The sequence below is a fragment of the Maudiozyma barnettii genome (assembly GCF_903064755.1).
Source record: "Maudiozyma barnettii strain CLIB 1767 genome assembly, contig: KABA2_09, whole genome shotgun sequence".
Taxonomy (NCBI): Eukaryota; Fungi; Ascomycota; class Saccharomycetes; order Saccharomycetales; family Saccharomycetaceae; genus Maudiozyma; species Maudiozyma barnettii.
Genome location: NW_024545246.1, coordinates 419,348 through 441,547, shown reverse-complemented (window position 1 = coordinate 441,547; position 22,200 = coordinate 419,348). Strand labels below are relative to the sequence as shown.

Below are 22,200 nucleotides of genomic sequence, written 5' to 3'. Positions count from 1 at the left end.
TATAACGAACTGATTATCATTTTTGTGTTTTTGTTTACATATTCGTACGTATCTTTTTACTTTGAGGTAATACCCAAAGTGAATAAATTGAAACTAAATGTGAAAAATTGAAAAAATAAAAATTATACAACTTGATGAGCAACTTCTTCTTGTCCAGTAGGCACATCAGTCAATACCAATGTCCCGGAACTACTCTTTGAATTGACTTCCGATTCAACAGTGTACAATCCAGGATGCTTCTCCTTATACTGTTGAAACTTATAAAACGTTCCGAAATTATTCAAGTAAGGGAAATGTTTTGACGTTTTCCATTGAGACCCCAAATAAAAATCAATGGAAATGATAATGAATATCACACCCAACCAAAACGCCAATAGCCACTCGAAAGCGGCACTCTTCGAATCCCCCGATACTGTAGCGAATGAAACTGCCCATATCACGGCACATACTAACCATAAAGTCTTGAAAATGGCACTAATAAGAAATTTATTCCAATGAGCAATAGTTTCGCCGTCAGATTGCATAGTAACATCTCTAGAGATATTACGTCTTCTTAAAATTGTATAATGGAACCCCATCAAATAATATTCTGTCGTTAGACATACCAATGATAAGAACATGAATACTATGAATATGGTAAGCATAGCAATATGCACATGATGATAGCTAGCTGTGGTGAAAATGGAACAAAACAATATCCCTAATTCGCCAATGCTTCCCAAAACAATACTTGCGATAATTAGATTACGTTCGTCGCGAGTAAACCATGGATTCATCCAGCCGTTATATCTCTGTAAGAATTCTAGACATAAAGTTATCACATACCCAATGCCTTGCCATCCGGCACAAGCAATGAACAACGGTTTCAAGTTGGTAGCACCAATATCCGATATAAACACAGGGAATTGATCTGTATCCATAAACCAATATATCGGATGTCCCTGAGCGGCCCAGCATGCTAACATGGCAATAAGCATACCGTACCAAGGTATAAACGCTATCCAGGGGACTATAAACCAATAGTTACCAGGTTTCTTGAAAAAAGATGCCATTACTATGTAGACACGAGTAGATAATTATATCAGTTGAGACTACCAAGACACTTCTGTCCCTCCCCCCAAATTTCTACAGAAAATATTACGACCACGTCCCGATACCTGCATATTCCAAGCAAGACACCTCCACTTATATATCTCATCCTCGCCACACCACATTTAAGGGTCAAACCAAGACTTGCAACACTGCTGCTCCCTTTAAAAGACCCTTTGCAAATCCTCTTTGCCAGCATCTCATCCAAATCAAACTGAAATTTCTGTCATTTTTGGCTGAGCAGTGATGATCGAGCCGTGCGACGCGAACTTTTCTCAAATTTTCAGAATTTTGAAGCCAACAACAACAACAACAACAACAACTGGAACAAGAACTACTTATGTATAGCTGTACCTGGGTATACAGTTACTTCGTGGGGTGTATGTGTTCTGAAATACACTGTTATCACACAGACACAGACACAGACACACGCAAACGTAAGCCATGCCGGAACAAGAACAAGTAGTAGAGAAGGAGATTGAGAAGCTGGACCAAGAGATCACGTTGCGATTGCAGACGATAGATTCGAACTTCAGCTATTGCTTCAGGAAGATCACACAGGATATCATCCCTCATGTGCGTCGCTACTCCGACGTGTGTGATCGAATCATCGATAACACCGCGGTACTGACGACCTTGTTCCAGGAATCTGGGAATTTGACACTGAATCATGACTCGAATGAGGGAGACGACTCCATTGCAGAGACAGCAACTGCAAAGAAGACAGATCCGCCTGTGAAAACAACAGCCACTGCGCCTGACACAACAATGCAAGAGTACCATACGGCAAACATAACATCGACGGGACAGATTTTACAATTACCTGACTCCAGTGACGACGAGGACGAGGATGCGGATGCAGAGGATACACACCAGAATGGCGACGGCATAACAACAACCGAACCTCAGGACTCGATCATGACAGACAACACTCACGACGACAGCACTACACAGAGACAATCACGCAAACGCAAAGTGTCCTTATTACTACAACAAGAATATGGGTCAAGTTCAAGTGCACTACCTTCCCCTGTAACAAAATATAAAAAACACAGCCATTCCACCACAGACAGTTCCCCGCTGAAACCTCCACAAGCTGCTGAGGACCACCACGACGATACAAACGATCTATTGAACGTCGATAGTTCCCAATCCTCTTAACTCTTCGACAAGCACCAGACGGTTCTTCTCCTCTAATACCAAACCACACCCACACACCGCTAACAAACCGTCTCTAACTTGCTTTATAAACAGAGAGAAAAACCCAAAATGAAAAATTGTACAAACTGGAAATGAACCAAGGGACAGAAGAAGGAGACGACGATATCTGGGATTAGAACTGTGACAGGAGTTATAGTGACCATTTAGTACAACCGAATGGGGAACAGTATGTCTGCTAGTTTTGCACCTGAGTGCACGGAGTTGAAGAAGACATATGACAGTTGTTTCAATGAATGGTACAGTGAGAAGTTTTTAAAGGGGAAGTCTGTTGAAAACGAATGTACCAAAGAATGGTACGCCTACATTGGTTGCGTGAATGAGAATCTGAAGAAGAAAAGCATCCAGTCTGCATTGGACGATGCTCGTAAAGAAGCACCCTTTGAAAGTGGTGGCGAACTGGTCAATGCCAATGCCAATGCCAATGCCAACAAGAAATAGAATCGTATTAAACCAAGCCAAACAGAAGACAAAGAGACACGGATGCAATGCTCGCCCCTTCATCACCAACCTGTACATAACATTATATTCAACCATGCACAAAATTCTGTATAACTATATAAAGATATCAACAGATATATCAAACATTCAAGTGTTACCCTCTCGCCCTCCCATCATCACCTTCAACGAGTGGCAAAATATTTTTTTGCCCTTTGAAAATCTGAAATCTTTGAATTCTCCAAGGAGGAAGAAGAAGAGCTAAGAATTCCACAGTTATAAGAAAGGAATAAGTGAAAGTAGACTTCGTAGAATAGTTGATTTGATGGGGTATCACCTTGATTCAATAACGATATATATAGATATAGATATATATTCCGATACAAATATATTATCCCCATTATATATATATAAATATACACCCATATAAGAATGTCTGCACAAAACAGATCCGTAAATACGAGCAAGAGTAAGAACAAGAAGAAACTTGATTCCACAGTTCAGTCTAAGATAGATACACTAAGAGAGTTGTTTCCTGATTGGACTAGTGAAGATTTAGTCGATATTGTTCAAGAATTCGGTGACTTAGAGACTATAATTGATAAGATCACGTCTGGCGCAGTAACTAAATGGGATGAGGTAAAGAAACCTACTAAGAAGGAAAGAAAAGAACAAAACATTAATTCATTTGCATCATCATCATATAATAACTACGATAGTAGCAATATAATCTCACAAGATTATGAGTCCTCTTTGCGTACTTTACCTAAACCGGAGGATGATTGGTCTCCTGCTACAGGTCATACCTCCTCCTCATCTAATGCATATAATAAGAAAAGATCAACCAATAATAACAATTCCACTCATACTGGTGCAGGTGCATCACATCATCATCATAATAACAACATTGCTGATCAAAGAAAGAAAAACAGTAAGGCGATTACTTTAGATAAAGGCGCCGTGGGCAAAACCACTGGTAATTTATCTAAGCCCGTCTCACATACTACTTCATGGGCATCTGCTGTAGCCAGTGAAAACTCTACACATGGTAACCAAAGTCATAATACCGCTATAAGGGAACATCATGATGACACACAACTACCGGAAGATCAAGAACAAGATCAAGAACAAGCTCAAGATCAAGAAGATGATCTTGACTCAAATGATAAATCCATTGCTCAGGTAGAAACAACTGCTATTCCAAAGAATGGCAATGCTAATTTACCATCTTTGTCTTCAGGAGGCACCTCAATTGCATCGAGTGGCACGAAGAAGATGTCGTGGGCAGCTATTGCTACTCCAAAGACTAAAGCCCCTGCCAAATCTGAAGCTTCAGGCGCAACAGAACCAGCACCATCATTAGAGAACCTGGACTCCCTAAAGAATGAAATCGAGAACGTTGAAAATGAGGAAGAAAGTTCTGAAGAAGAAAAAGAAAGTTCTGAGGAAGAAGAATCATCCGAGGAAGAAGAAAGCTCTGAGGAAGAAGAATCATCCAGTGAAGAGGAAGAATCATCCAGTGAAGAAGAAGAATCCTCAAGTGAAGAAGAAAAACAAGAAGAGGAAGATGTCAAAGAGATTAAGAAAGAAGTTAAGATTAGTGAGGAAAAAACTGTCGATGTCAAGGGTAACCCTGAAACTATTATCCAAGAGGCTGCTGTTCAAGTCACAGCTGAAATTCCAGTTGCTGCCGTTACTGGCGATGTCGCAACCCCAGTTGCTGGTGACGCTGCTGCTCAGCTACAAGCCCAAGCCCAAGCTCAAGCCCAAGCCCATGCCCAAGCTCAAGCCCAGGCTCAAGCACAAGCTGCTCAACAACAACAATACTACATGTACCAAAACCAATTTGGTTACAATTACCCAGGCATGTTTGACAACCAATCCTATGGCTTCAACCAAGCTAATAACCAAAACATGGGCATGAACAACCAATACAGCAACGCGCAACATGGTGGTTTTGGTAACGCTTCTGCTGCTGCTGCTGGTGAACCTGGTACTGCTGGCGATGCCTCATCTGCTGCTGCCAACCCATTAATGAACAATATGAGTCAACAACAGCAGCAACAAATGTACGGCAACTCTTTCATGCCATACTACAACCATTTCTATCAACAATCTATGCCATACGCTCAACCTCAATATGGCGTCAATGGCCAATATCCATACCAAGTTCCAAAGAACAACTACAATTACTATGCTGGCCAACAACAACCACAAGTACAACCACAACAACCACCACAAGGCAACGGTGAATCCCCAGCTGCCCCAGGTGCTACTTCCTCTGGTCAAACCCCAGGTCAAACCCCAGGTCAATTGCAACAAGGCGATGCAAACCAGCAACAAATGAACATGCAACAAATCCAATTGCAACAATACTATCAATTCCAACAACAACAGCAACAACAACAGCAACAACAACAACAACAAGCTGCCGCCGCCGCCGCCGCTGCTGCTCAACAAGGTGTTCCATATGGTTACAACGGCTACGATTACGGAAGTTCCACCACTGGTAACGGGAACCAACAACAAGGGTCCAGAGGTTTCTATTAAATATAGCCTAGTTCCACCCTGACACATGCATATATATTCCCAAATCAAATTCTTAAAGGGAATACACATTCACGTATTCACACATACAACATATATACATAAGTAAAAAAAAGTATTTATGTATAATGTAATAGTAATCTTTGATGACCTATTTGGTCGTTAATAATCATTTTCTTATTTTTGTATTACTTTACGTTGAGTTATTTTTTCGTTGCCCTGTATTAGAGAAAAGGACGACTGCACTGCCTGACAAAAGAACAATACATATATTAAAAGGGTATAAGGAAACAGCAAAACCTGGAAAACTAACCAATAATTATGAACCACGTACCTGTTGCTATTGTCACCGGTGCCACTAGAGGTATCGGTAAAGCCATTGCGTCTCGATTATCGAAGGAAGGTATGAGTTGCGTATTAATTGGGTCTACAGAACAAAGTATCTCTCAAATTACAGTACAAGAACATTTACATTTTGTCAATCCATACCAGAAACATCGTGCATTGGCTATTGATTTATCGCAATGGCCTCAGTGGACGTTAAATTCAAAGGGAACATATCCTGGCAGAGATTTTCAAGGGGACACTAGTGATAAGATCCTATCAGGCCAATATCGATTATTTCCAAAGGTAAACCAACAACTGTGGGATACACCTAGAACTCAATATTTTATAAGTTTATTAGTCAATTGTGCAGGGGTTGCACAACATTCATTGAGTGTAAGGTCCTCTACTGAACAAATTGCAAGAATCATGAATTTAAATTTTGCCAGTTGTGTGACTCTTTCTAATTTAGCTACAAAACAAATGATGAAGACTGTACGACAAGATTTATCATCAAAACATTGCATCCCAGGATATGTCTCACCGTGTATCATAAACATTTCGTCGATTTTAGGAGAACCAAACATGACCATCCCCGGAACAACAGTATACTCTGCTTCAAAGGCTGCATTGACTCAATACACAAGAGTTCTCACACAAGAAATAACCACCTGGGGCATACGTGCGGAATCCGTCTCGCCAGGTCTTGTCTCTGGAACAGACATGACTAATGAGATGGATCCCACCGCAAAGGCTCAATTAGTAGATTCTCTGATAGGTCTACCGACTCATACCCCAGATGAAGTAGCCGCAAAGGTATGGCAGATATACTCCGGTAACAACAGCAGCACCTGCACCTGAAAGGGGAATACAAACGAGATGCAAACTCGATGAGCACTGGGAGATCACGCTGCACGAGCAACGTGCTGGCATAAATTTTGAAAAAATTTTCAGCTTCTTTTCTTTTTCGTTGGCCAAACTGGAAAAAAAATTTTTCAGTTTAATTTGTTTGAATAAGGATGAGACGATGAGAATGTCATTGAATATATATATATACACAAGTGTTTGAATATTTGTTGAACCTAAGGGGATTTTATTCGCATACATATATATATATATTTATAGATATTTTCGTTTTGTTTTGTTTTGTTTTTTAGTTTCAATATCCACGTGAACTCCTCTATTTAACTTCTATACACAATGATTATCTACAACGACCTTTTCTCTGGTGATGAATTACTATCCGATGCTTACGACTTAAAGTTGGTTGACGAAGTCATTTACGAAGCTGACTGTGCTATGATCAAGGTCGGTGGTGACAACATTGATATTGGTGCTAACCCATCTGCTGAAGATGGTGACGATGATCTTGAAGAAGGTGCTGAAATGGTCAACAACGTTGTTCACTCTTTCAGATTACAACCAACCGGTTTCGACAAGAAGTCCTTTGTTACTTACATCAAGGCTTACATGAAGGCCGTCAAAGGTAAATTGACCGAGACTGACCCAGAAGCTATCCCAGTTTTCGAAAAGGGTGCTCAAGCCTACGTCAAGAAGGTCATTGGTTCTTTCAAGGACTGGGAATTCTTCACTGGTGAATCCATGGACCCAGATGCCATGATCATCATGTTGAACTACCGTGAGGATGGTACCACTCCATTTGTTGCTATCTGGAAGCACGGTGTCAAGGCTGAAAAGATCTAGATATAATTATTTTTTTATAATTTATATATTTACGTATTAATAAAATTCAGATTTCTAGCAAGAAACCCCATGTTTAGTTTTATTCACTCTTCTTAGAGTTACATGCAACGATTCTTAATTTGTCAACATTAATAATAGTTTGAGAATCGGCTTCTTCGGGGTTCCCTTCTACAGTGACTTTACATTTCTTAACAATGAACGTCCAGACGTCATCACAAAACCCATATGTATCCAAATTACCCTTGACGGTCAGCTTTGATTGCGTCTTTTCCTTTAAAGTCTCTGCAACGACTTTATCAAATGTTTCTAACACTCTCATGGCCAAAGAGGCCTCTATTCTACCATCACTAATCAATGTATCCAACGCATCGACCAAACTGTTTCCGATTGTACCTCTTCTATATAGTTCGTAGTATCCGGGTACAGCCATCTTTATGCCTGTGTATAGTGTATGGCCTTTGTATGTGTATGTGCGTTTGCGTCTCTGTGTGTTATTATGTTGATGATGTTCTTACATAATATATATATATATATACATGTATATATTCAAAATTCATTAAATTTCAATAAACTGAAAAGTAGCGATTATTTTTTTGGGGGAAGGGAAGAACCGATATTTTTGAAAAAGATATGCCAAACTACACAGATATAGACCAGGACAAAGAGTGATAAAGAGAAATAGAGAAAGAGTATATACCTATCGATATGAGTAGTACTATATTTTATCGTTGGAAGTCGCAACGTGAACCTTCCAGAATCTTATTTGATGGGACTGGGCTAACAGTGTTTGATCTTAAACGGGAAATAATTCAAGAGAACAAACTAGGCGATGGTGTTGATTTCCAATTACGTATATACAATCCTGACACCGACGAGGAATACGACGAGGATCAAACTGTGATTGCACGTTCAAGCAGTATCATTGCAAGACGGTCGCCTGCTGCAGTGAAGATCAATATGGGAGGTGGGAGCACTAGTAACAGAACTCCACATAAGATGATTGGTAATGCAGCTAGATACGTGACAGGTAGACCTCGTGTATTTAATACAACCTCAAAACGTCCTGGTCCAAGTGCAATGACAAATAACAGTAATAATAATAGTAGTAACACTGTGAGTGAGGAAGATCGAATTGCGAATATGTTTGCAAATCAAGAAAATCAATGGGAACAAACACAACAAGAGATGTCCAGTGCGACGCCTATATTTTTCAAGAACAATTCACATAATAGTGGTAATGCTGATGATGGCCCACCTCCGCCAGGGTATATGTGTTATCGATGTGGTTCCAGAGATCATTGGATCAAGAATTGTCCAACGAATACCGATCCTAATTTTGAAGGGAAACGTATTAGACGTACCACGGGTATTCCAAAGAAGTTTTTAAAGAGCATTGAGATTGATCCAGAGTCGATAACACCGGAGGAGATGGCACAGCGAAAGATTATGGTTACTGACGAAGGTAAGTTTGTTGTTCAAGTGGCAGATGAACATTCATGGGAGGATTACCAAAGGAAACAACAACATCGAACTATGAACTCAAAGGATGCGATCTGGGAGAAGGATCATTTCAAGGATTTACCAGAGGAATTGAAGTGTCCGTTGACGCAAGGGTTATTAAGAGATCCTGTACGGACATCGAAATGTTGTAATAAGGCTGTTTCGAGAGTGGCAATGGAGGATTCGTTATTAGAGAATGATTTCATATGTCCATTGTGCCACAGCGAAGATACGTTATTGGATTCGTTGATCAAGGATGAAGAGACGCAAGAGAAAGTTGATAAATATCTAGAGACGAACAACAGTAAGGATAGTGATAACGACAACAGTACTGAGAATACCACTACTACACATATTGACAAGAAATTAAAACCAATGATGCCACCACCAATGATGCCTTTCCCTATGTTCCCGCCATTTATGCCACCTGGACCATTCCCCAAATAAGCATTACTTCAAATAAGCATTACTTCAAGTCATATATCTCTTATATAGTGAACAAAACAACACTGCAAGATTTATATACCGTGAACCGCAAGATCACATATCCTCTGCCTGTCCCTTTCCACTATTAATAGTAGCATTGTTATACAACCTTTGCTTATTACTGTCATTGCAATAGGCAGTAAGACCCTGCCCGCGTGGCATGGCGTGGGGAAGGTAGGGTGGGATGATCCCATCCCCCTGTAGCCCTCACTGCCAACCCTAACGGGAATTGCAGTTTCTTTTTTATACCGCGGATTCGCGCCGTGCACTGTGACAACGCGCCCCAGCTTCCAGTGCCGGTGCCGGTGCCACGGGAAACCGCCGAGAACCCTTGTTAGCGCGGCCGGGCATCCACTAATCCCCGGCACCCACCCACCACTGCAGACACCCCACCACAGACACACCACCCACACACCCGCAAATGAGGAAGCTGCGCTGACATCATCATCAGAGGTTGCGCAGCCCGCTGGCTGCTGCTGCTGCTGCCACTAAAATAATCCAATGCTGAAAACTTTCAATATTGGATTATTTAATCAAATACTGAAATTTTTTACATCTCACGACGTCGAACTGCGATGGAACTGGTACTGCACTTGGAAGTTTTCGACAATGACAGAGCTCTCGTCTCATTAAATTGTTTTCAAAATATTTTGTAAAAATTGTTATATAAACTCTAGACCTATTTAAATTATTATATTTCAAACTTGCCTTCTCTATCACTATTCTATTTTTTCTTCTTTTCTCTTATTACATTCTTTTCTGTTTTGTTCCTATCTCACCATCCTCACATATATATTAAATTATACATTAAACAAAAATGGGTATCCTAGACGTTATTAAGAGAAAGACCGGTGTTATTGTCGGTGACGATGTCAGAGCTGTCTTTGACTACGCTAAGCAACACAAGTTTGCTATCCCAGCCATCAACGTTACTTCTTCTTCCACCGTTGTTGCTGCTCTAGAAGCCGCCAGAGACAACAAATGTCCAATCATTCTACAAACCTCTAACGGTGGTGCCGCTTACTTCGCCGGTAAGGGTGTCTCCAACGACGGTCAAAACGCCGCCATCAGAGGTTCCATCGCCGCTGCTCACTACATCAGATCCATTGCTTCTGCTTACGAAATCCCAATCATCCTACATTCCGATCATTGTGCCAAGAAGCTATTGCCATGGTACGACGGTATGCTAGCTGCTGACGAAGCTTACTTCAAGGCTAACGGTGAACCTCTATTCTCTTCCCATATGTTGGATCTTTCCGAAGAATCCGATGAAGAAAACATCGGTACTTGTGTCAAGTACTTCAAGAGAATGGCCGTCATGCAACAATGGTTAGAAATGGAAATCGGTATCACCGGTGGTGAAGAAGATGGTGTTGACAACTCTGGTGTTGAAAGAGATGCTCTATACACTAAGCCAGCTCAAGTCTTCGCTGTCCACGAAGCTCTAGCTCCAATCTCTCCAAACTTCTCCATTGCTGCTGCTTTCGGTAACGTTCACGGTGTTTACGCCGGTACCATGGCTTTGGCTCCAGAAATCTTGGCCGACCACCAAAAGTACACTGCTGAAAAGCTAGGTGCTCCAGCTGGTTCCAAGCCTCTATACCTTGTCTTCCACGGTGGTTCCGGTTCTACTGACGAACAATTCCACATTGGTATCGACAACGGTGTCGTCAAGGTTAACTTGGACACTGACTGTCAATACGCTTACTTGACTGGTATTCGTGACTACGTCCTAAACAAGAAGGACTACATCATGTCTATGGTCGGTAACCCAACTGGTCCAGAATCTCCAAACAAGAAGTTCTTCGACCCAAGAGTCTGGGTTAGAGAAGGTGAAAAGACCATGACTATCAGAATTGCTCACGCTTTCGAAGTTTTCAGAACTCAAAACACTTTATAAGTTATGTATTTATGATTAATTATACATAATTTGTTTTTAACCGTTTAATAATATAAAATTTTTTTATAATCTCAAATTTACTGTATGTAATTCTTATTGTGTATACATGATTAATGAGAGAAATTTCCACTTTTGATGAAACCTAATATGATCTAATCAATAAAAGGAAAAATACTAATCAGTCCTGCCCTCCTACACACTTACATCGAAATGTTATCATTGCCCTACCCATTTAATAAACCTAAACCACAGTCTTACTCACTCAAACATGTATCTTCTCTAAGTGGTGATCCACTTGTTTCCAATTTTGTTTCAACGTACCAAAACTTAACTTCAACAGAAAACACCACAACTTCTCGACTCACTAGACCTAACTATGCCAAGTATACCCCACCAAAACATCCAATCATACTTTGCCATGGTCTTTCTGGGTTTGATACTTTAATTTTGATCCCTTCTGTTAGAACCCTAATTAACGTTATCTCTAATGCGGTTAGTAACATTAATTCGGAATATTTCGTAATGACTGAGAAACAAGATGAGGTAAAGAAGAACGTCTTGGAAGTAGAGTATTGGATTGGAGTGAAACGGATCTTGGAGGCTAAGGGTTGCACCGTTTTCATTACAAAAGTTCCGCCCTTTGGAAGTATAGAAGAAAGAGCTCTCTCATTAAATAAAATATTAAATGCAGTGGTCAATCAAAAATTACCAACTAAGAAAGATGCAACCAAATTTAATTTTATTGCCCATTCAATGGGAGGACTCGATTGTAGATATTTAATCTCAAGGATCCCCAAACATGAAAAGAATTATGAAGTCGCAAGCCTGACAACTTTGTCGACACCTCATGGTGGTTCAGAAGTGGCAAATTATGTTGTAGGACAATTTGGAAAGATTCGCCAAACTTTAAATAATAATGGTCCTTTACTCCCCATGTGTTACTATCAACTTACAACATACTATGCTCAATATTTTAACAACATCACTCCTGATGATCCTAACGTCAAATATTTTTCATATGGTGCCTATTTTAGTCCCAAATGGTATAGTTCATTTGCATTAACTTGGAGCATTATTAATTACGCCACTAATGGTGAACCAAATGATGGGATGGTAACAGTAAAGAGTAGTCATTGGGGGAAATATATGGGTACTTTACCAAATATTGATCATTTAGATATTATTAATTGGCGAAATAAATTTCATGACACATATGAACATTTGATACAAAATAAAAAGAATCCAGAATCTATCCTTCAACTCTATGTAAATATTACACATAACCTTGCAGAACAAGGTTGTTAAATAAAATAAATATTCATCATCTACCACGTTCTACTTTGGTTTTCACTGCCAATTCTTCACTTAACTCTTCCATTTCATTACAAAGCCTCTCAAAATATTCAACTTCTTCCTGAAGTTTATCAACCTTCTCTATATACACCTTCTTATCAGACTCAAATGATTGAAATTCCTCATCAGTCTTGATTTGATAAGTTCCAGCTAATGTTGCGGCCCATTTTTCATTGGAGGTACTTTTATTGCTAAAGACAGATATCGCCTCTGCTGCTTCTGTATCTACACCTTCTTGCAAGATATGAACACAGTTTTCAATATCTCGTTGTAATTGTCGCCTATTACTTCTTTCAAAAGAACCTCCTTCTCCCATATCCTTGAATATTTCTCACGGAATAGTTTCTATATCATAGTGGTATGATTTAGAATATCCGAAATAAATCCTATAAGCCTTAAAAAGTGTTATTTATAAAGGTAACAAGAACTAACCAAACAGCATGAAATCAAAAAAAAAAAATAAACACACAGACCACCAACTATCCAAAGTAGGATGTCATCTCACAATAGCTCCTCAATAGTGGGGATGTTTTTATCCCAATTTGATATGAAGAAAGGGAATGTCATAGTATGGCAAAAAGATTGCAATAATTTTAGGAACCTTGAATTCAAGGCTTTACCGTCAGGAATCCATGAATCCAGCGATGATGTGGTAAACTTCATGGTTATAGATGAAAAACATCCAACAAAAAGTTACCATGGTATTAGTTATTTCTGTCAGAATAGCTTTGATCAAGATATAAGAGAAAATGGTCAGATTGATAGGAGCCAAGTGAAAATGTATTCATTAGGATTTATTATAGAGGCAAATGAGATAGAGATCGATAAATATGTGGCTGATCTCGAATATTTATTGAATGATTGGTTACAAACTAACAATTTTGATACCTTTTCACAATTCTATGCTAATCGTCATATACCAACGAATAACCGACTGACCAGAAAGAAAATGATCGAATATCTCCCATTTTGGATTACAAAATTTGGTCCTTTGATATTTACTGTATGGAAGTCATGTCTTGTAAATAAAAGGATCATTATTTTAAATCCAGCTGGTGGCTCGTTTGACATGTGTAACTCATTAGCACTTTGTATTTCAAAACTGTCCGACTGTTGTACTTCTACAAATTCTCTTACTCCCCAAGAATTACTTTACACGATAGGAACTATCGATATTGATCATTTAATCGATAGTGACAGAGGATATATCGCATGCACCAGTGATGAAGTACTTGTATACCGAGAGGAAATCTATGATATTGTTATACGATTACCAGCCATAGGATCCCTGGAAGACATGATACAACCAAGCTTCCCAATATCGATACAAGATAATAAAGGTAACGATATAAAGGCAACACCCCACGATTTAGAGACTTTTACATTTTTCTTTAATGGACAAATTAAATTGTCCACACAAATGCATATCCAGACAGAACCACTCTCATGGTTGCAATTCCTAATTGATAATTTCTACTACTGGTTAACTGCAGGAACTATCAAACCAAGTTATTATCACGCCATGATGTTAAGAGGAAGCCCTGTTGAACTAGATGGAACAAACCATATCTTAGAATATTTTGAAGAAAAGACAAAATTGCTGTACCAGAATTTAAAACTTCTTCTATCAAATGGAGAACATATACTCTCCCCTTCTGATCTTCTTCCATTAGAACTTGACTGTTTCAGTTATCAAGACTATCGTTTTGTGGAGCTGTTAGCTCTAAGATGGTTCCAAAAATCAATCACAGTAAGTTCTTCAAACTATTGGCGTTTGTTATAATCGTCTTTATCATACTATTGTTCCATAATTTAGAAAAAAAAGGATTCAGGAACTTATGTAATAGTTATGTATTAAATATAGATATATATAATAAATGAAATGGTTTGTACGTGCAATGGATTTTAGTAGTTTACAAAATGATCTAGGCTAAAAAAACCCAGAGAAACTCATCATAGTTCAAAGTCTATTAAAAGACTAACCATAAAGCACATGCCACAATAGAGATACCGATAACTGCAGTGATAATACCAGCGGCAGCTCTAGAACCAGCAGTAATATTCAAAGGATTCAAATTCGTGGCATGGGCCTCTGTACCAGCAGCACCATCACCCTGTGAAGAACCACCATCCTGTGCTGTATATGGAGCGGGCTTATGTAGAGCCCTAGTGTTTACCATAATTTCAAGAGCAGCCATTTGTTCACCTAGACCATACTTACCATCCCAACCATCAGCGAACCAATTGGTACCACAAGTGTGACCATCAGTACCACCTGAACAAGCCTGGGCAGCACCAACAGCTGATGTGTTGATCCATTCCATAATTTGCTTTCTACTTTCAGGGACCAATTGAGCAGTAGCACCAAGGAAACGTGAGAAATAAGCTTTGAAAGAACGTTGATCTGTATTACAGGTGTCTCTTGGCTGACAGGCAGCTTCATATAATATACTATTGTTAAAAAACACAGAAGAAGAATTTAATAGCTTCAAAGTTCTTTGATGCCATGTATCATTACCAGTAAAATTATACAGATAAGCACAACCTGCAAGTAATAGACCTTGATTATAAGTCCATTGATAAGGAGTCACCTGAGAACAATTGTTAACACTAACACCATCATAGACAAACATATAGTCACCATGAGAGATAACATTAACGTCCCACATCCAGTCATAAACCTTTTCAGCCCAATCTGTGTAACTTGAATTACCTGTATATCTAGCTAATCTAGCAGCCATGTGGAATAAAGCACCATTAGAGACAGAATTCTTATAATCATAACCAGAATTCCAAACGAAAATTTGCCATCTTAGACCACCACCACATGTGTCTGCGTCCCAACGCAAAGCCATAGTGTTGAAAACAGCTTGCGCTAAATATAGCCATTGAGGACTCCCTTCAGGTGGGTTAGTAAAATTTCTTTCTGCTGCAGTCATGGCAGCAATACCCCAAAAGGCTTGATCATCATTACCTTCAGTAGTGGATTGATTCAATGGAATATAATCGTGATTATCACCAGTTTGGTGCAACATAGCTGCCATGAATTTATCGTTATAAGTGTCATTGTCCATATAATACCAGTAATCTAAGATACAACCCCACGCACCACCAGCTTCCCACCAATAGTATGGATCGGAGAACATACCGATGGTCTTACCATATTGGTCACCAGTATAATAGTCCATCATACCGTATGCAACCAACGAGGTAGCATTCTCGAGGGATTCAAAACTGTCTAAATCTAGTTCCACAGCAGTGACTTTGCTGGTAAGGAACAGAGTCGTCCATAACAATGCCGACGAAAACTGTAACGATACCATAATTTATTTTATCTTATCTCTTTGCAAAATATTATCCAATAAATATATGTGAGTGAATCTTGTATACCAAATAAACTTCTCTTTAAAAAAATAAAATTCCTCAAAAAGATCACTATATTATTGTATAATGAAAAAGGGATTTCTTTATTGAGCTGAGTCTTCAAACTTTGTATGATATTTATGCCTTAGGATCTGAACTATTTAGATCAAAAACTAGCTTTCGAGTACTTTAGTTCTTAAAACTGATTTACAATTTTATTGTAATCATACATAATTTCTAGTAGGAGGTCCGGCAACTTAGCCTGCTTCACTAAATTGTAAGAACGAACTTCACATAATTTTCAGAAAGGTTCTCAATGTTCTCTCTCTCTTTTCCGGTAACAAACGAATTTTTTGTAAAAATTAATTGAGAAGGGCTTAGAAATTCCAAAAATGGAAAATTCATAAAATGTCCGTGAGGGTAACCCTCTGAGATCACACGATTGAGATAGGTTGGCAGCTAAAAATAGAATCCACGAATGGGATCCATGAATGGGATCCATGAATGGGATCCACGAATGATGAGGCTAGCGAAAATTAGGTATAATAATGATGGAATTGTCAGCTTTACCAGTTGTGTTTATGGGTTATAAATATGTGAACGATGTGGAAGAACAAATGTGAAGGATAAGATCCCACTGGAAACGTTCCTCATCGTTCGAGGGACATTCTCACGTCCGAGTATATTAACCAGATAAAATCACACATTCCAAAACATGTTATTTAGAATTGTCAGTTTATGAATTTTTATATCTTTAGACGTTTCAAAGTTGCACTGCTGCTCTGGACATAACATATGGTGCAATGTTCAACCTAACTATATGCCTTAAATAGCTTGTTCACTTCTCGTGTAGTAAGAAAGCATATGATAGTTTTACTTTTATTCATTTAACAATATGAATGAAACGCAGTTGATGTTTTATAAGAAAGTGGGCTTATCTCTCTTTCAGCGGCTAGATATTCCTTTAAAGCTTCAAAAGTACCTCCGAAAGCTGTAACCCGCTCGTTCATAGCGATCTTCTCGAGAGACGCCAAATTTGTGAAATCGCGTAACACTTTAGTAATAATAGTGATTATACAATTACGCGTTATTTGTAAACAATTAGATATAAAAACCATTTTACCAAAAAGACATCAAAAACAGTTGCAACTTTGATATACAACTAGTTCAGTACTGATTTGGTTACTGTTAAATAACACTCTCCATAATAACAAATGTTTAGACAGAATAAGAGAAGACTGGCAGCTAGAAGGAATAACGATCTTTCGTTTGAAGATAGTAACACTTCGATCAAGTTGGAAAATGGAATCACAGGGTTTACTTCTAATGGATCACTTTCTCTGGATGAACAGAAACTTTACAGTAACATTAGTAAGACGAAGTTGAATTTCTATGAATTACCTCCGCAAGGTGAGATTACATTGGAGGAATTCGAAACTTGGGCTATTGACAGATTAAAGATTTTACAAGAGATTCAATCGTCTATTTCGAGAAATAAATCTGTCAAAGAAATCGCTACTATAATTAAACCTCAATTACAAAAACTATTACCATCTACGTTAGCATCATTTTCAAATGCTAACGATTCATTTTTAGAGAAGAAGAAAGATTATTATTCTCATTATATTCTAAGATTGTGTTTCTGTCGTACAAAGGAATTAAGAGAAAGTTTTATCAGATCTGAAACTTTATTATTTAAGATCAGATTTAATATGCTGACAGCAGTTGACCAGACTAAATTTGTCCAATCATTGAATTTGCCATTACTTCAATTTATCTCTGATGAAGAAAAGAATCAATTATCTCAACAGTTATATCAGACAGCATCACCTTTATTGCAATTCCAACTGAATTTAACCGATGAACAACAACGTAAAGCTTATTTTGCACGTGAAAGGTATATTAAACTACCATTTGAAAATGTTATTGAATTAGTCGGGAATCGTCAAGTGTTTATAAATAATGGGTACGCATATTTACCACAATTTCAACAATTGAACTTATTAGCGTCTGAGTTCTCCAATAATATCAGCAATTCCTTGATAAAGACTTTTCAATATATGCCTAGATTAAATGAGGACGATAGACTTTTACCAATTTTAACACATCTTTCATCCGGTTACACAGTTACCGACTTCGATCAAAATAATGGTCAATATGGTGAAAACTCAGATAATGAAATTAATGCCGAATCGGTTTGGTCTCCAGAGATTATGAAACATTATCCACTTTCGGTGAAACATTTAATGGAGGGACTTAAACTTAATCATCATTTAAGATACAATGGTAGACAACAATTAAGTTTGTTTTTGAAAGGTATTGGATTAACTGCAGATGAATCATTGAAATTTTTTGCCAAGGCATTTACAGATGGTGGACATATGACAACGGAAAAATTCAATAAAGAATATAGATATAATTTCAGACATAACTATGGTCTAGAGGGTAATAGAATTAATTATAAACCCTGGGATTGTCGTACCATTTTGTCGAAACCAAGACCTGGCAGAGGTGATTACCACGGATGTCCTTTTAGAGATTTTAGTTCCGAAAAAATGACTTCTGAATTACAAAAGATGAATCTAACTCCAGCACAAATCGGTAGTGTACTAGACTCCTGTAATAAAGGTGAATACACAACAGCAAATACTAAAGTGTTTGAATTTACACATGACTTCAATGGTAATGATCCAGAAATTAATGACCAGACATTGATCGCACATCCAAACCTTTACTTTGAAAGATCAAGGCAATTGGAGAAAAAAAAGATAGAGATCGAAGAGAAAATTAAAGGAACAGTTGTAAATTAACCAAACTTTACATAGTCCATATAGAAATTAATACCCTCCACAACCTTTCCATATTAGTAAAGCATATAGTTTTTTGTTTATTTTCAAAGTGTAGTTCTCATATATAAGATTATTTATACATGACTATATATATATTTACAAGTTTTCAAATATTCTTTTATCTTGAAACGACTAACACTTTTATTGTTGCGCAGTTTCCTGGGGGTATAGTTGCCTGAATACTAACGTAATTATGACGAATGGATGATGTTCTTGAATTAGATAAAAAAAACGAGAGTTAGAATGATTTCGTTACTTCGGTTCTTACATCATACCTGGCATACCTGGCATACCACCTGGAGCACCACCACCGACTGGGCCGGCTGGTTGTGGAGCATCAACAATAGCAACTTCCGTAGTAGCTAATAGAGAAGCAACACCAGAAGCGTCAACTAGACCAGACTTTACCACCTTGAATGGATCAATGATACCAGCAGCTAGCATATCGGTATATTCACCCTTAGCAGCATCATAACCCTTGGCAAAGTCTTCACCAAATTCGTCAATTAACTTACCGACAATGACGGAACCTTCTTCACCAGCATTTTCAATAATTTGCTTAGCTGGTCTAGTGATAGCCTTTCTAATAATATCGACACCTAGTTTTTGGTCAAAGTTATCGACTTCAACGTCATCTAGGATTCTAGATGCCTTGGCTAGAGCAGTACCACCACCTGGTAGAATACCTTGTTCAACAGCAGCTCTAGTAGCATTTAGAGCATCATCATAACGATCCTTCTTTTCTCCTACTTCAACTTCGGAAGAACCACCTACACGAACAACGGCAACACCACCAGATAATTTAGCTAGACGTTCTTGTAATTTCTCCTTTTCATAAGAGTTTGTAGTGGTGACATCGATAGAATTCTTAATCTGTTCAATTCTTTCAGTGATGGAGCTCTTGGAACCATTACCGTTTAGAACAACAGTATCTTCTTTGGTGATAGTAATGGAGTCACATGAACCTAGATGTTCAATGGTACATTGTTCTGGTTTCAAGTCCAATTCTTCAGTGAATACTGTAGAACCAGTCAACACAGCAATATCACCAAGAGTGTTCTTTCTGTTATCACCGAAACCTGGAGCCTTAACAGCACAAACCTTAACTTGACCTCTTAGTTTATTCAAGATACAAGCAGCCAAGGCTTCACCATCAATATCTTCGGCAATGATTAATAATGGTCTTCTGTTTTGGTTGGATAATTCCAAAGCAGGTAAGATATCTTGAATAGAGGATATCTTCTTTTCACTTAATAATAACAAAGGCTTTTCAAATTCAACTTTACCAGACTTGGCATCAGTGATAAAGTAAGGAGAGATAAAACCACGGTCAAATCTCATACCTTCTGTGACCTCTAATTCATCTTCCAGAGTTCTACCTTCTCTAATGGTAATGACACCTTCTTTTCCTACCTTTTCCATTGCGGAAGCCAATAATTTACCAACATGGGAATCACCATTGGCAGAAATTGTAGCAACTTGTGCAATTTCAGCAGAAGTTGTAATTTCTTTTCTATTAGCACTTAAGAAGTCAATAACTTTTTGGACAGCTAATTGAGAACCTCTTCTTAGATCCATTGGGTTGCAACCAGCGGCGACATTCTTAACAGATTCAGTAAAGATAGCTCTACCTAAAACAGTGGCAGAAGTAGTACCATCACCAGCAGCTTCATTAGTCTTTGATGCAACTTCTTGTAATAGTTTGGCACCCATGTTTTCGAACTTATCTTCTAGGACGATGGCCTTTGCAACAGTAACACCATCCTTGGTGATCTTTGGAGCACCAAAAGGTTGTTCAATTAGAACATTTCTACCCTTTGGACCTAAAGTAGCAGAAACGGCATCAGCAAGGGTTTCAACACCTCTTAGCAAAGCGGCTCTACCTTCAACACCAAACTTAATTTCCTTGAAGTTGGAGTAAGAACGACGTACGATAGGTCTAATAGAAGAACGAGAACGAACAATAGATGATCTTAGCATGTTTGTTTGTTTGTTTGTTTTATTGTATCGATATCTGAAAGTTAAATTCGATAATAGAATAGTTATTCTAATGTAACATAGACACTACTAATAACAGAGATAGAGGTTAAATTTAACAAACTAAAATATTTTAAGGATTCCCTGAATGACTGTTTAATCAACCTCCAAGCAAATCAAAATCCTTTAATTTTTTGTTAAATTTCTATTTGCCACCGGAAATTGCCGTCAAAGGTTTCGAAAAACATAAAATTACTGAAGAACGACTTCCTCGTTGCAAGTGATAGCTAGCTGCGTATCGTATAACATGATTGATATAGGGTTCAATAAAATGGAGAAACCCTAAGAGCATATATATACATCTTTTGCTTCTCTGGTAAGCCAAGATGGGGAGTTGATTTCATATAAAATTGCAGTTGTTCATGTCAATTGAGATTTAAATCAATGTTTCTACAATGTTTCTTGGTTGATATATGTCAAACACTTTACTAAAAAAAAGTTCATCAATATGAAGTATATACTCCGTGGTATGTTGTTGTTTTTGCCTATATACCATATTTTTTGTAGAATCAGAAATAAGATATCTGACTGCTATCGGCAAAATTGTTATGATTGATTGTCATCTCTAAGATTTGCCTATGGTATTGCTCTCTCAGTTATATGATACTGTAACATCATCTAGGTTTTAAAATATCAACCATCAATTAACAGTTGCAATTACTTATCTCAAAGATATATATATTCATATCTTATGGTCTGATATCAAGAGTGAACGATCTGTTCTAATTGACGATCGCACTAAACAAAGAATTCACCTCTGCCAGAGATTGGTATTTAATATAATTAGAATAATACAACTAACAAGACAATATATTTGCTGTGAAGTTTACAACAACAATAACAACTGTCAGTCATGTAAGGTAACTGTTTCCTATTGTATTCATATTTTTACGTCACATTTCATTGTCAGACATCGAGTGAAAATCCGATTTTCTCCTCTCACGTAAACTCCCCAAAAGAGGGTATTTAATTCGATTTTCTTAATATCATATGGTCAAATAAGGAATAAGTTTAATAAATCTTAAAAGTTTATTGTAGTTATAAAATTAAATATTTTTAGAATTTTATACATAGGTGATTAGGAGAGGATTATCATTTTCCGTTTTATTTTATTTTCATAATGATGTTAAAAAACATCCGTGCGGTGTATTTTAGCAGGAGAAAAGTGAAAAAGTATAAAAACTTCCAAACAACCGGATATTGAACCTCTTCTTTTATATATGTATTTTGACAAGTTCAACAAGAAACCAGTAGATAAAATGATGTACATAAACAGGAAAATGAATACAAACGCCGATTATGAACATGCTTATATTTTATATATATTTCGTTCAATGGGGGGTTCCTCTCTCTTACTGATGAGGGATCAAAATATATATTAGTTAGTAGCTT

The 22,200-nt window shown here is 37.9% G+C and overlaps 15 protein-coding genes across 15 annotated transcripts; 10 read left to right on the top strand and 5 right to left on the bottom strand.

The window, feature by feature from the left end:
• Window positions 1-122: 122 nt before the first annotated feature.
• SFK1 (Sfk1p) lies at window positions 123-1,052 on the bottom strand (the record flags this gene model as incomplete). The annotated part of the gene is made up of 1 exon (XM_041552343.1): window positions 123-1,052. One exon carries the CDS (start codon window positions 1,050-1,052, stop codon window positions 123-125), a length of 930 nt encoding a protein of 309 aa, XP_041408277.1.
• Window positions 1,053-1,533: 481 nt separating this feature from the next.
• On the top strand, window positions 1,534-2,250 carry ASK1 (Ask1p; the record flags this gene model as incomplete). The annotated part of the gene is made up of 1 exon (XM_041552342.1): window positions 1,534-2,250. The coding sequence occupies one exon, from the start codon at window positions 1,534-1,536 to the stop codon at window positions 2,248-2,250; it is 717 nt and encodes a 238-aa protein (XP_041408276.1).
• Window positions 2,251-2,466: 216 nt separating this feature from the next.
• MDM35 (Mdm35p) lies at window positions 2,467-2,748 on the top strand (the record flags this gene model as incomplete). Its single annotated transcript, XM_041552341.1, has 1 exon — window positions 2,467-2,748. One exon carries the CDS (start codon window positions 2,467-2,469, stop codon window positions 2,746-2,748), a length of 282 nt encoding a protein of 93 aa, XP_041408275.1.
• A 429-nt stretch (window positions 2,749-3,177) lies between these two features.
• DEF1 (DNA damage-responsive RNA polymerase-degradation factor DEF1) lies at window positions 3,178-5,295 on the top strand (the record flags this gene model as incomplete). The annotated part of the gene is made up of 1 exon (XM_041552340.1): window positions 3,178-5,295. One exon carries the CDS (start codon window positions 3,178-3,180, stop codon window positions 5,293-5,295), a length of 2,118 nt encoding a protein of 705 aa, XP_041408274.1.
• Window positions 5,296-5,613: 318 nt separating this feature from the next.
• OAR1 (3-oxoacyl-[acyl-carrier-protein] reductase (NADPH)) lies at window positions 5,614-6,477 on the top strand (the record flags this gene model as incomplete). Its single annotated transcript, XM_041552339.1, has 1 exon — window positions 5,614-6,477. One exon carries the CDS (start codon window positions 5,614-5,616, stop codon window positions 6,475-6,477), a length of 864 nt encoding a protein of 287 aa, XP_041408273.1.
• A 339-nt stretch (window positions 6,478-6,816) lies between these two features.
• Window positions 6,817-7,320, top strand: TMA19 (Tma19p; the record flags this gene model as incomplete). The annotated part of the gene is made up of 1 exon (XM_041552338.1): window positions 6,817-7,320. The coding sequence occupies one exon, from the start codon at window positions 6,817-6,819 to the stop codon at window positions 7,318-7,320; it is 504 nt and encodes a 167-aa protein (XP_041408272.1).
• Window positions 7,321-7,399: 79 nt separating this feature from the next.
• On the bottom strand, window positions 7,400-7,750 carry TOA2 (transcription initiation factor IIA subunit gamma; the record flags this gene model as incomplete). Its single annotated transcript, XM_041552337.1, has 1 exon — window positions 7,400-7,750. One exon carries the CDS (start codon window positions 7,748-7,750, stop codon window positions 7,400-7,402), a length of 351 nt encoding a protein of 116 aa, XP_041408271.1.
• Window positions 7,751-8,025: 275 nt separating this feature from the next.
• On the top strand, window positions 8,026-9,267 carry MPE1 (cleavage polyadenylation factor subunit MPE1; the record flags this gene model as incomplete). Its single annotated transcript, XM_041552336.1, has 1 exon — window positions 8,026-9,267. One exon carries the CDS (start codon window positions 8,026-8,028, stop codon window positions 9,265-9,267), a length of 1,242 nt encoding a protein of 413 aa, XP_041408270.1.
• An 856-nt stretch (window positions 9,268-10,123) lies between these two features.
• On the top strand, window positions 10,124-11,206 carry FBA1 (fructose-bisphosphate aldolase FBA1; the record flags this gene model as incomplete). Its single annotated transcript, XM_041552335.1, has 1 exon — window positions 10,124-11,206. One exon carries the CDS (start codon window positions 10,124-10,126, stop codon window positions 11,204-11,206), a length of 1,083 nt encoding a protein of 360 aa, XP_041408269.1.
• Window positions 11,207-11,416: 210 nt separating this feature from the next.
• On the top strand, window positions 11,417-12,511 carry TGL2 (triglyceride lipase; the record flags this gene model as incomplete). Its single annotated transcript, XM_041552334.1, has 1 exon — window positions 11,417-12,511. The coding sequence occupies one exon, from the start codon at window positions 11,417-11,419 to the stop codon at window positions 12,509-12,511; it is 1,095 nt and encodes a 364-aa protein (XP_041408268.1).
• Window positions 12,512-12,527: 16 nt separating this feature from the next.
• BLI1 (Bli1p) lies at window positions 12,528-12,875 on the bottom strand (the record flags this gene model as incomplete). The annotated part of the gene is made up of 1 exon (XM_041552333.1): window positions 12,528-12,875. One exon carries the CDS (start codon window positions 12,873-12,875, stop codon window positions 12,528-12,530), a length of 348 nt encoding a protein of 115 aa, XP_041408267.1.
• Window positions 12,876-13,052: 177 nt separating this feature from the next.
• Window positions 13,053-14,342, top strand: ANR2 (Anr2p; the record flags this gene model as incomplete). Its single annotated transcript, XM_041552332.1, has 1 exon — window positions 13,053-14,342. The coding sequence occupies one exon, from the start codon at window positions 13,053-13,055 to the stop codon at window positions 14,340-14,342; it is 1,290 nt and encodes a 429-aa protein (XP_041408266.1).
• A 187-nt stretch (window positions 14,343-14,529) lies between these two features.
• On the bottom strand, window positions 14,530-15,882 carry DCW1 (putative mannan endo-1,6-alpha-mannosidase; the record flags this gene model as incomplete). The annotated part of the gene is made up of 1 exon (XM_041552331.1): window positions 14,530-15,882. One exon carries the CDS (start codon window positions 15,880-15,882, stop codon window positions 14,530-14,532), a length of 1,353 nt encoding a protein of 450 aa, XP_041408265.1.
• Window positions 15,883-17,136: 1,254 nt separating this feature from the next.
• Window positions 17,137-18,732, top strand: PRI2 (DNA primase subunit PRI2; the record flags this gene model as incomplete). Its single annotated transcript, XM_041552330.1, has 1 exon — window positions 17,137-18,732. One exon carries the CDS (start codon window positions 17,137-17,139, stop codon window positions 18,730-18,732), a length of 1,596 nt encoding a protein of 531 aa, XP_041408264.1.
• A 303-nt stretch (window positions 18,733-19,035) lies between these two features.
• HSP60 (chaperone ATPase HSP60) lies at window positions 19,036-20,751 on the bottom strand (the record flags this gene model as incomplete). The annotated part of the gene is made up of 1 exon (XM_041552329.1): window positions 19,036-20,751. The coding sequence occupies one exon, from the start codon at window positions 20,749-20,751 to the stop codon at window positions 19,036-19,038; it is 1,716 nt and encodes a 571-aa protein (XP_041408263.1).
• Window positions 20,752-22,200: the final 1,449 nt, after the last annotated feature.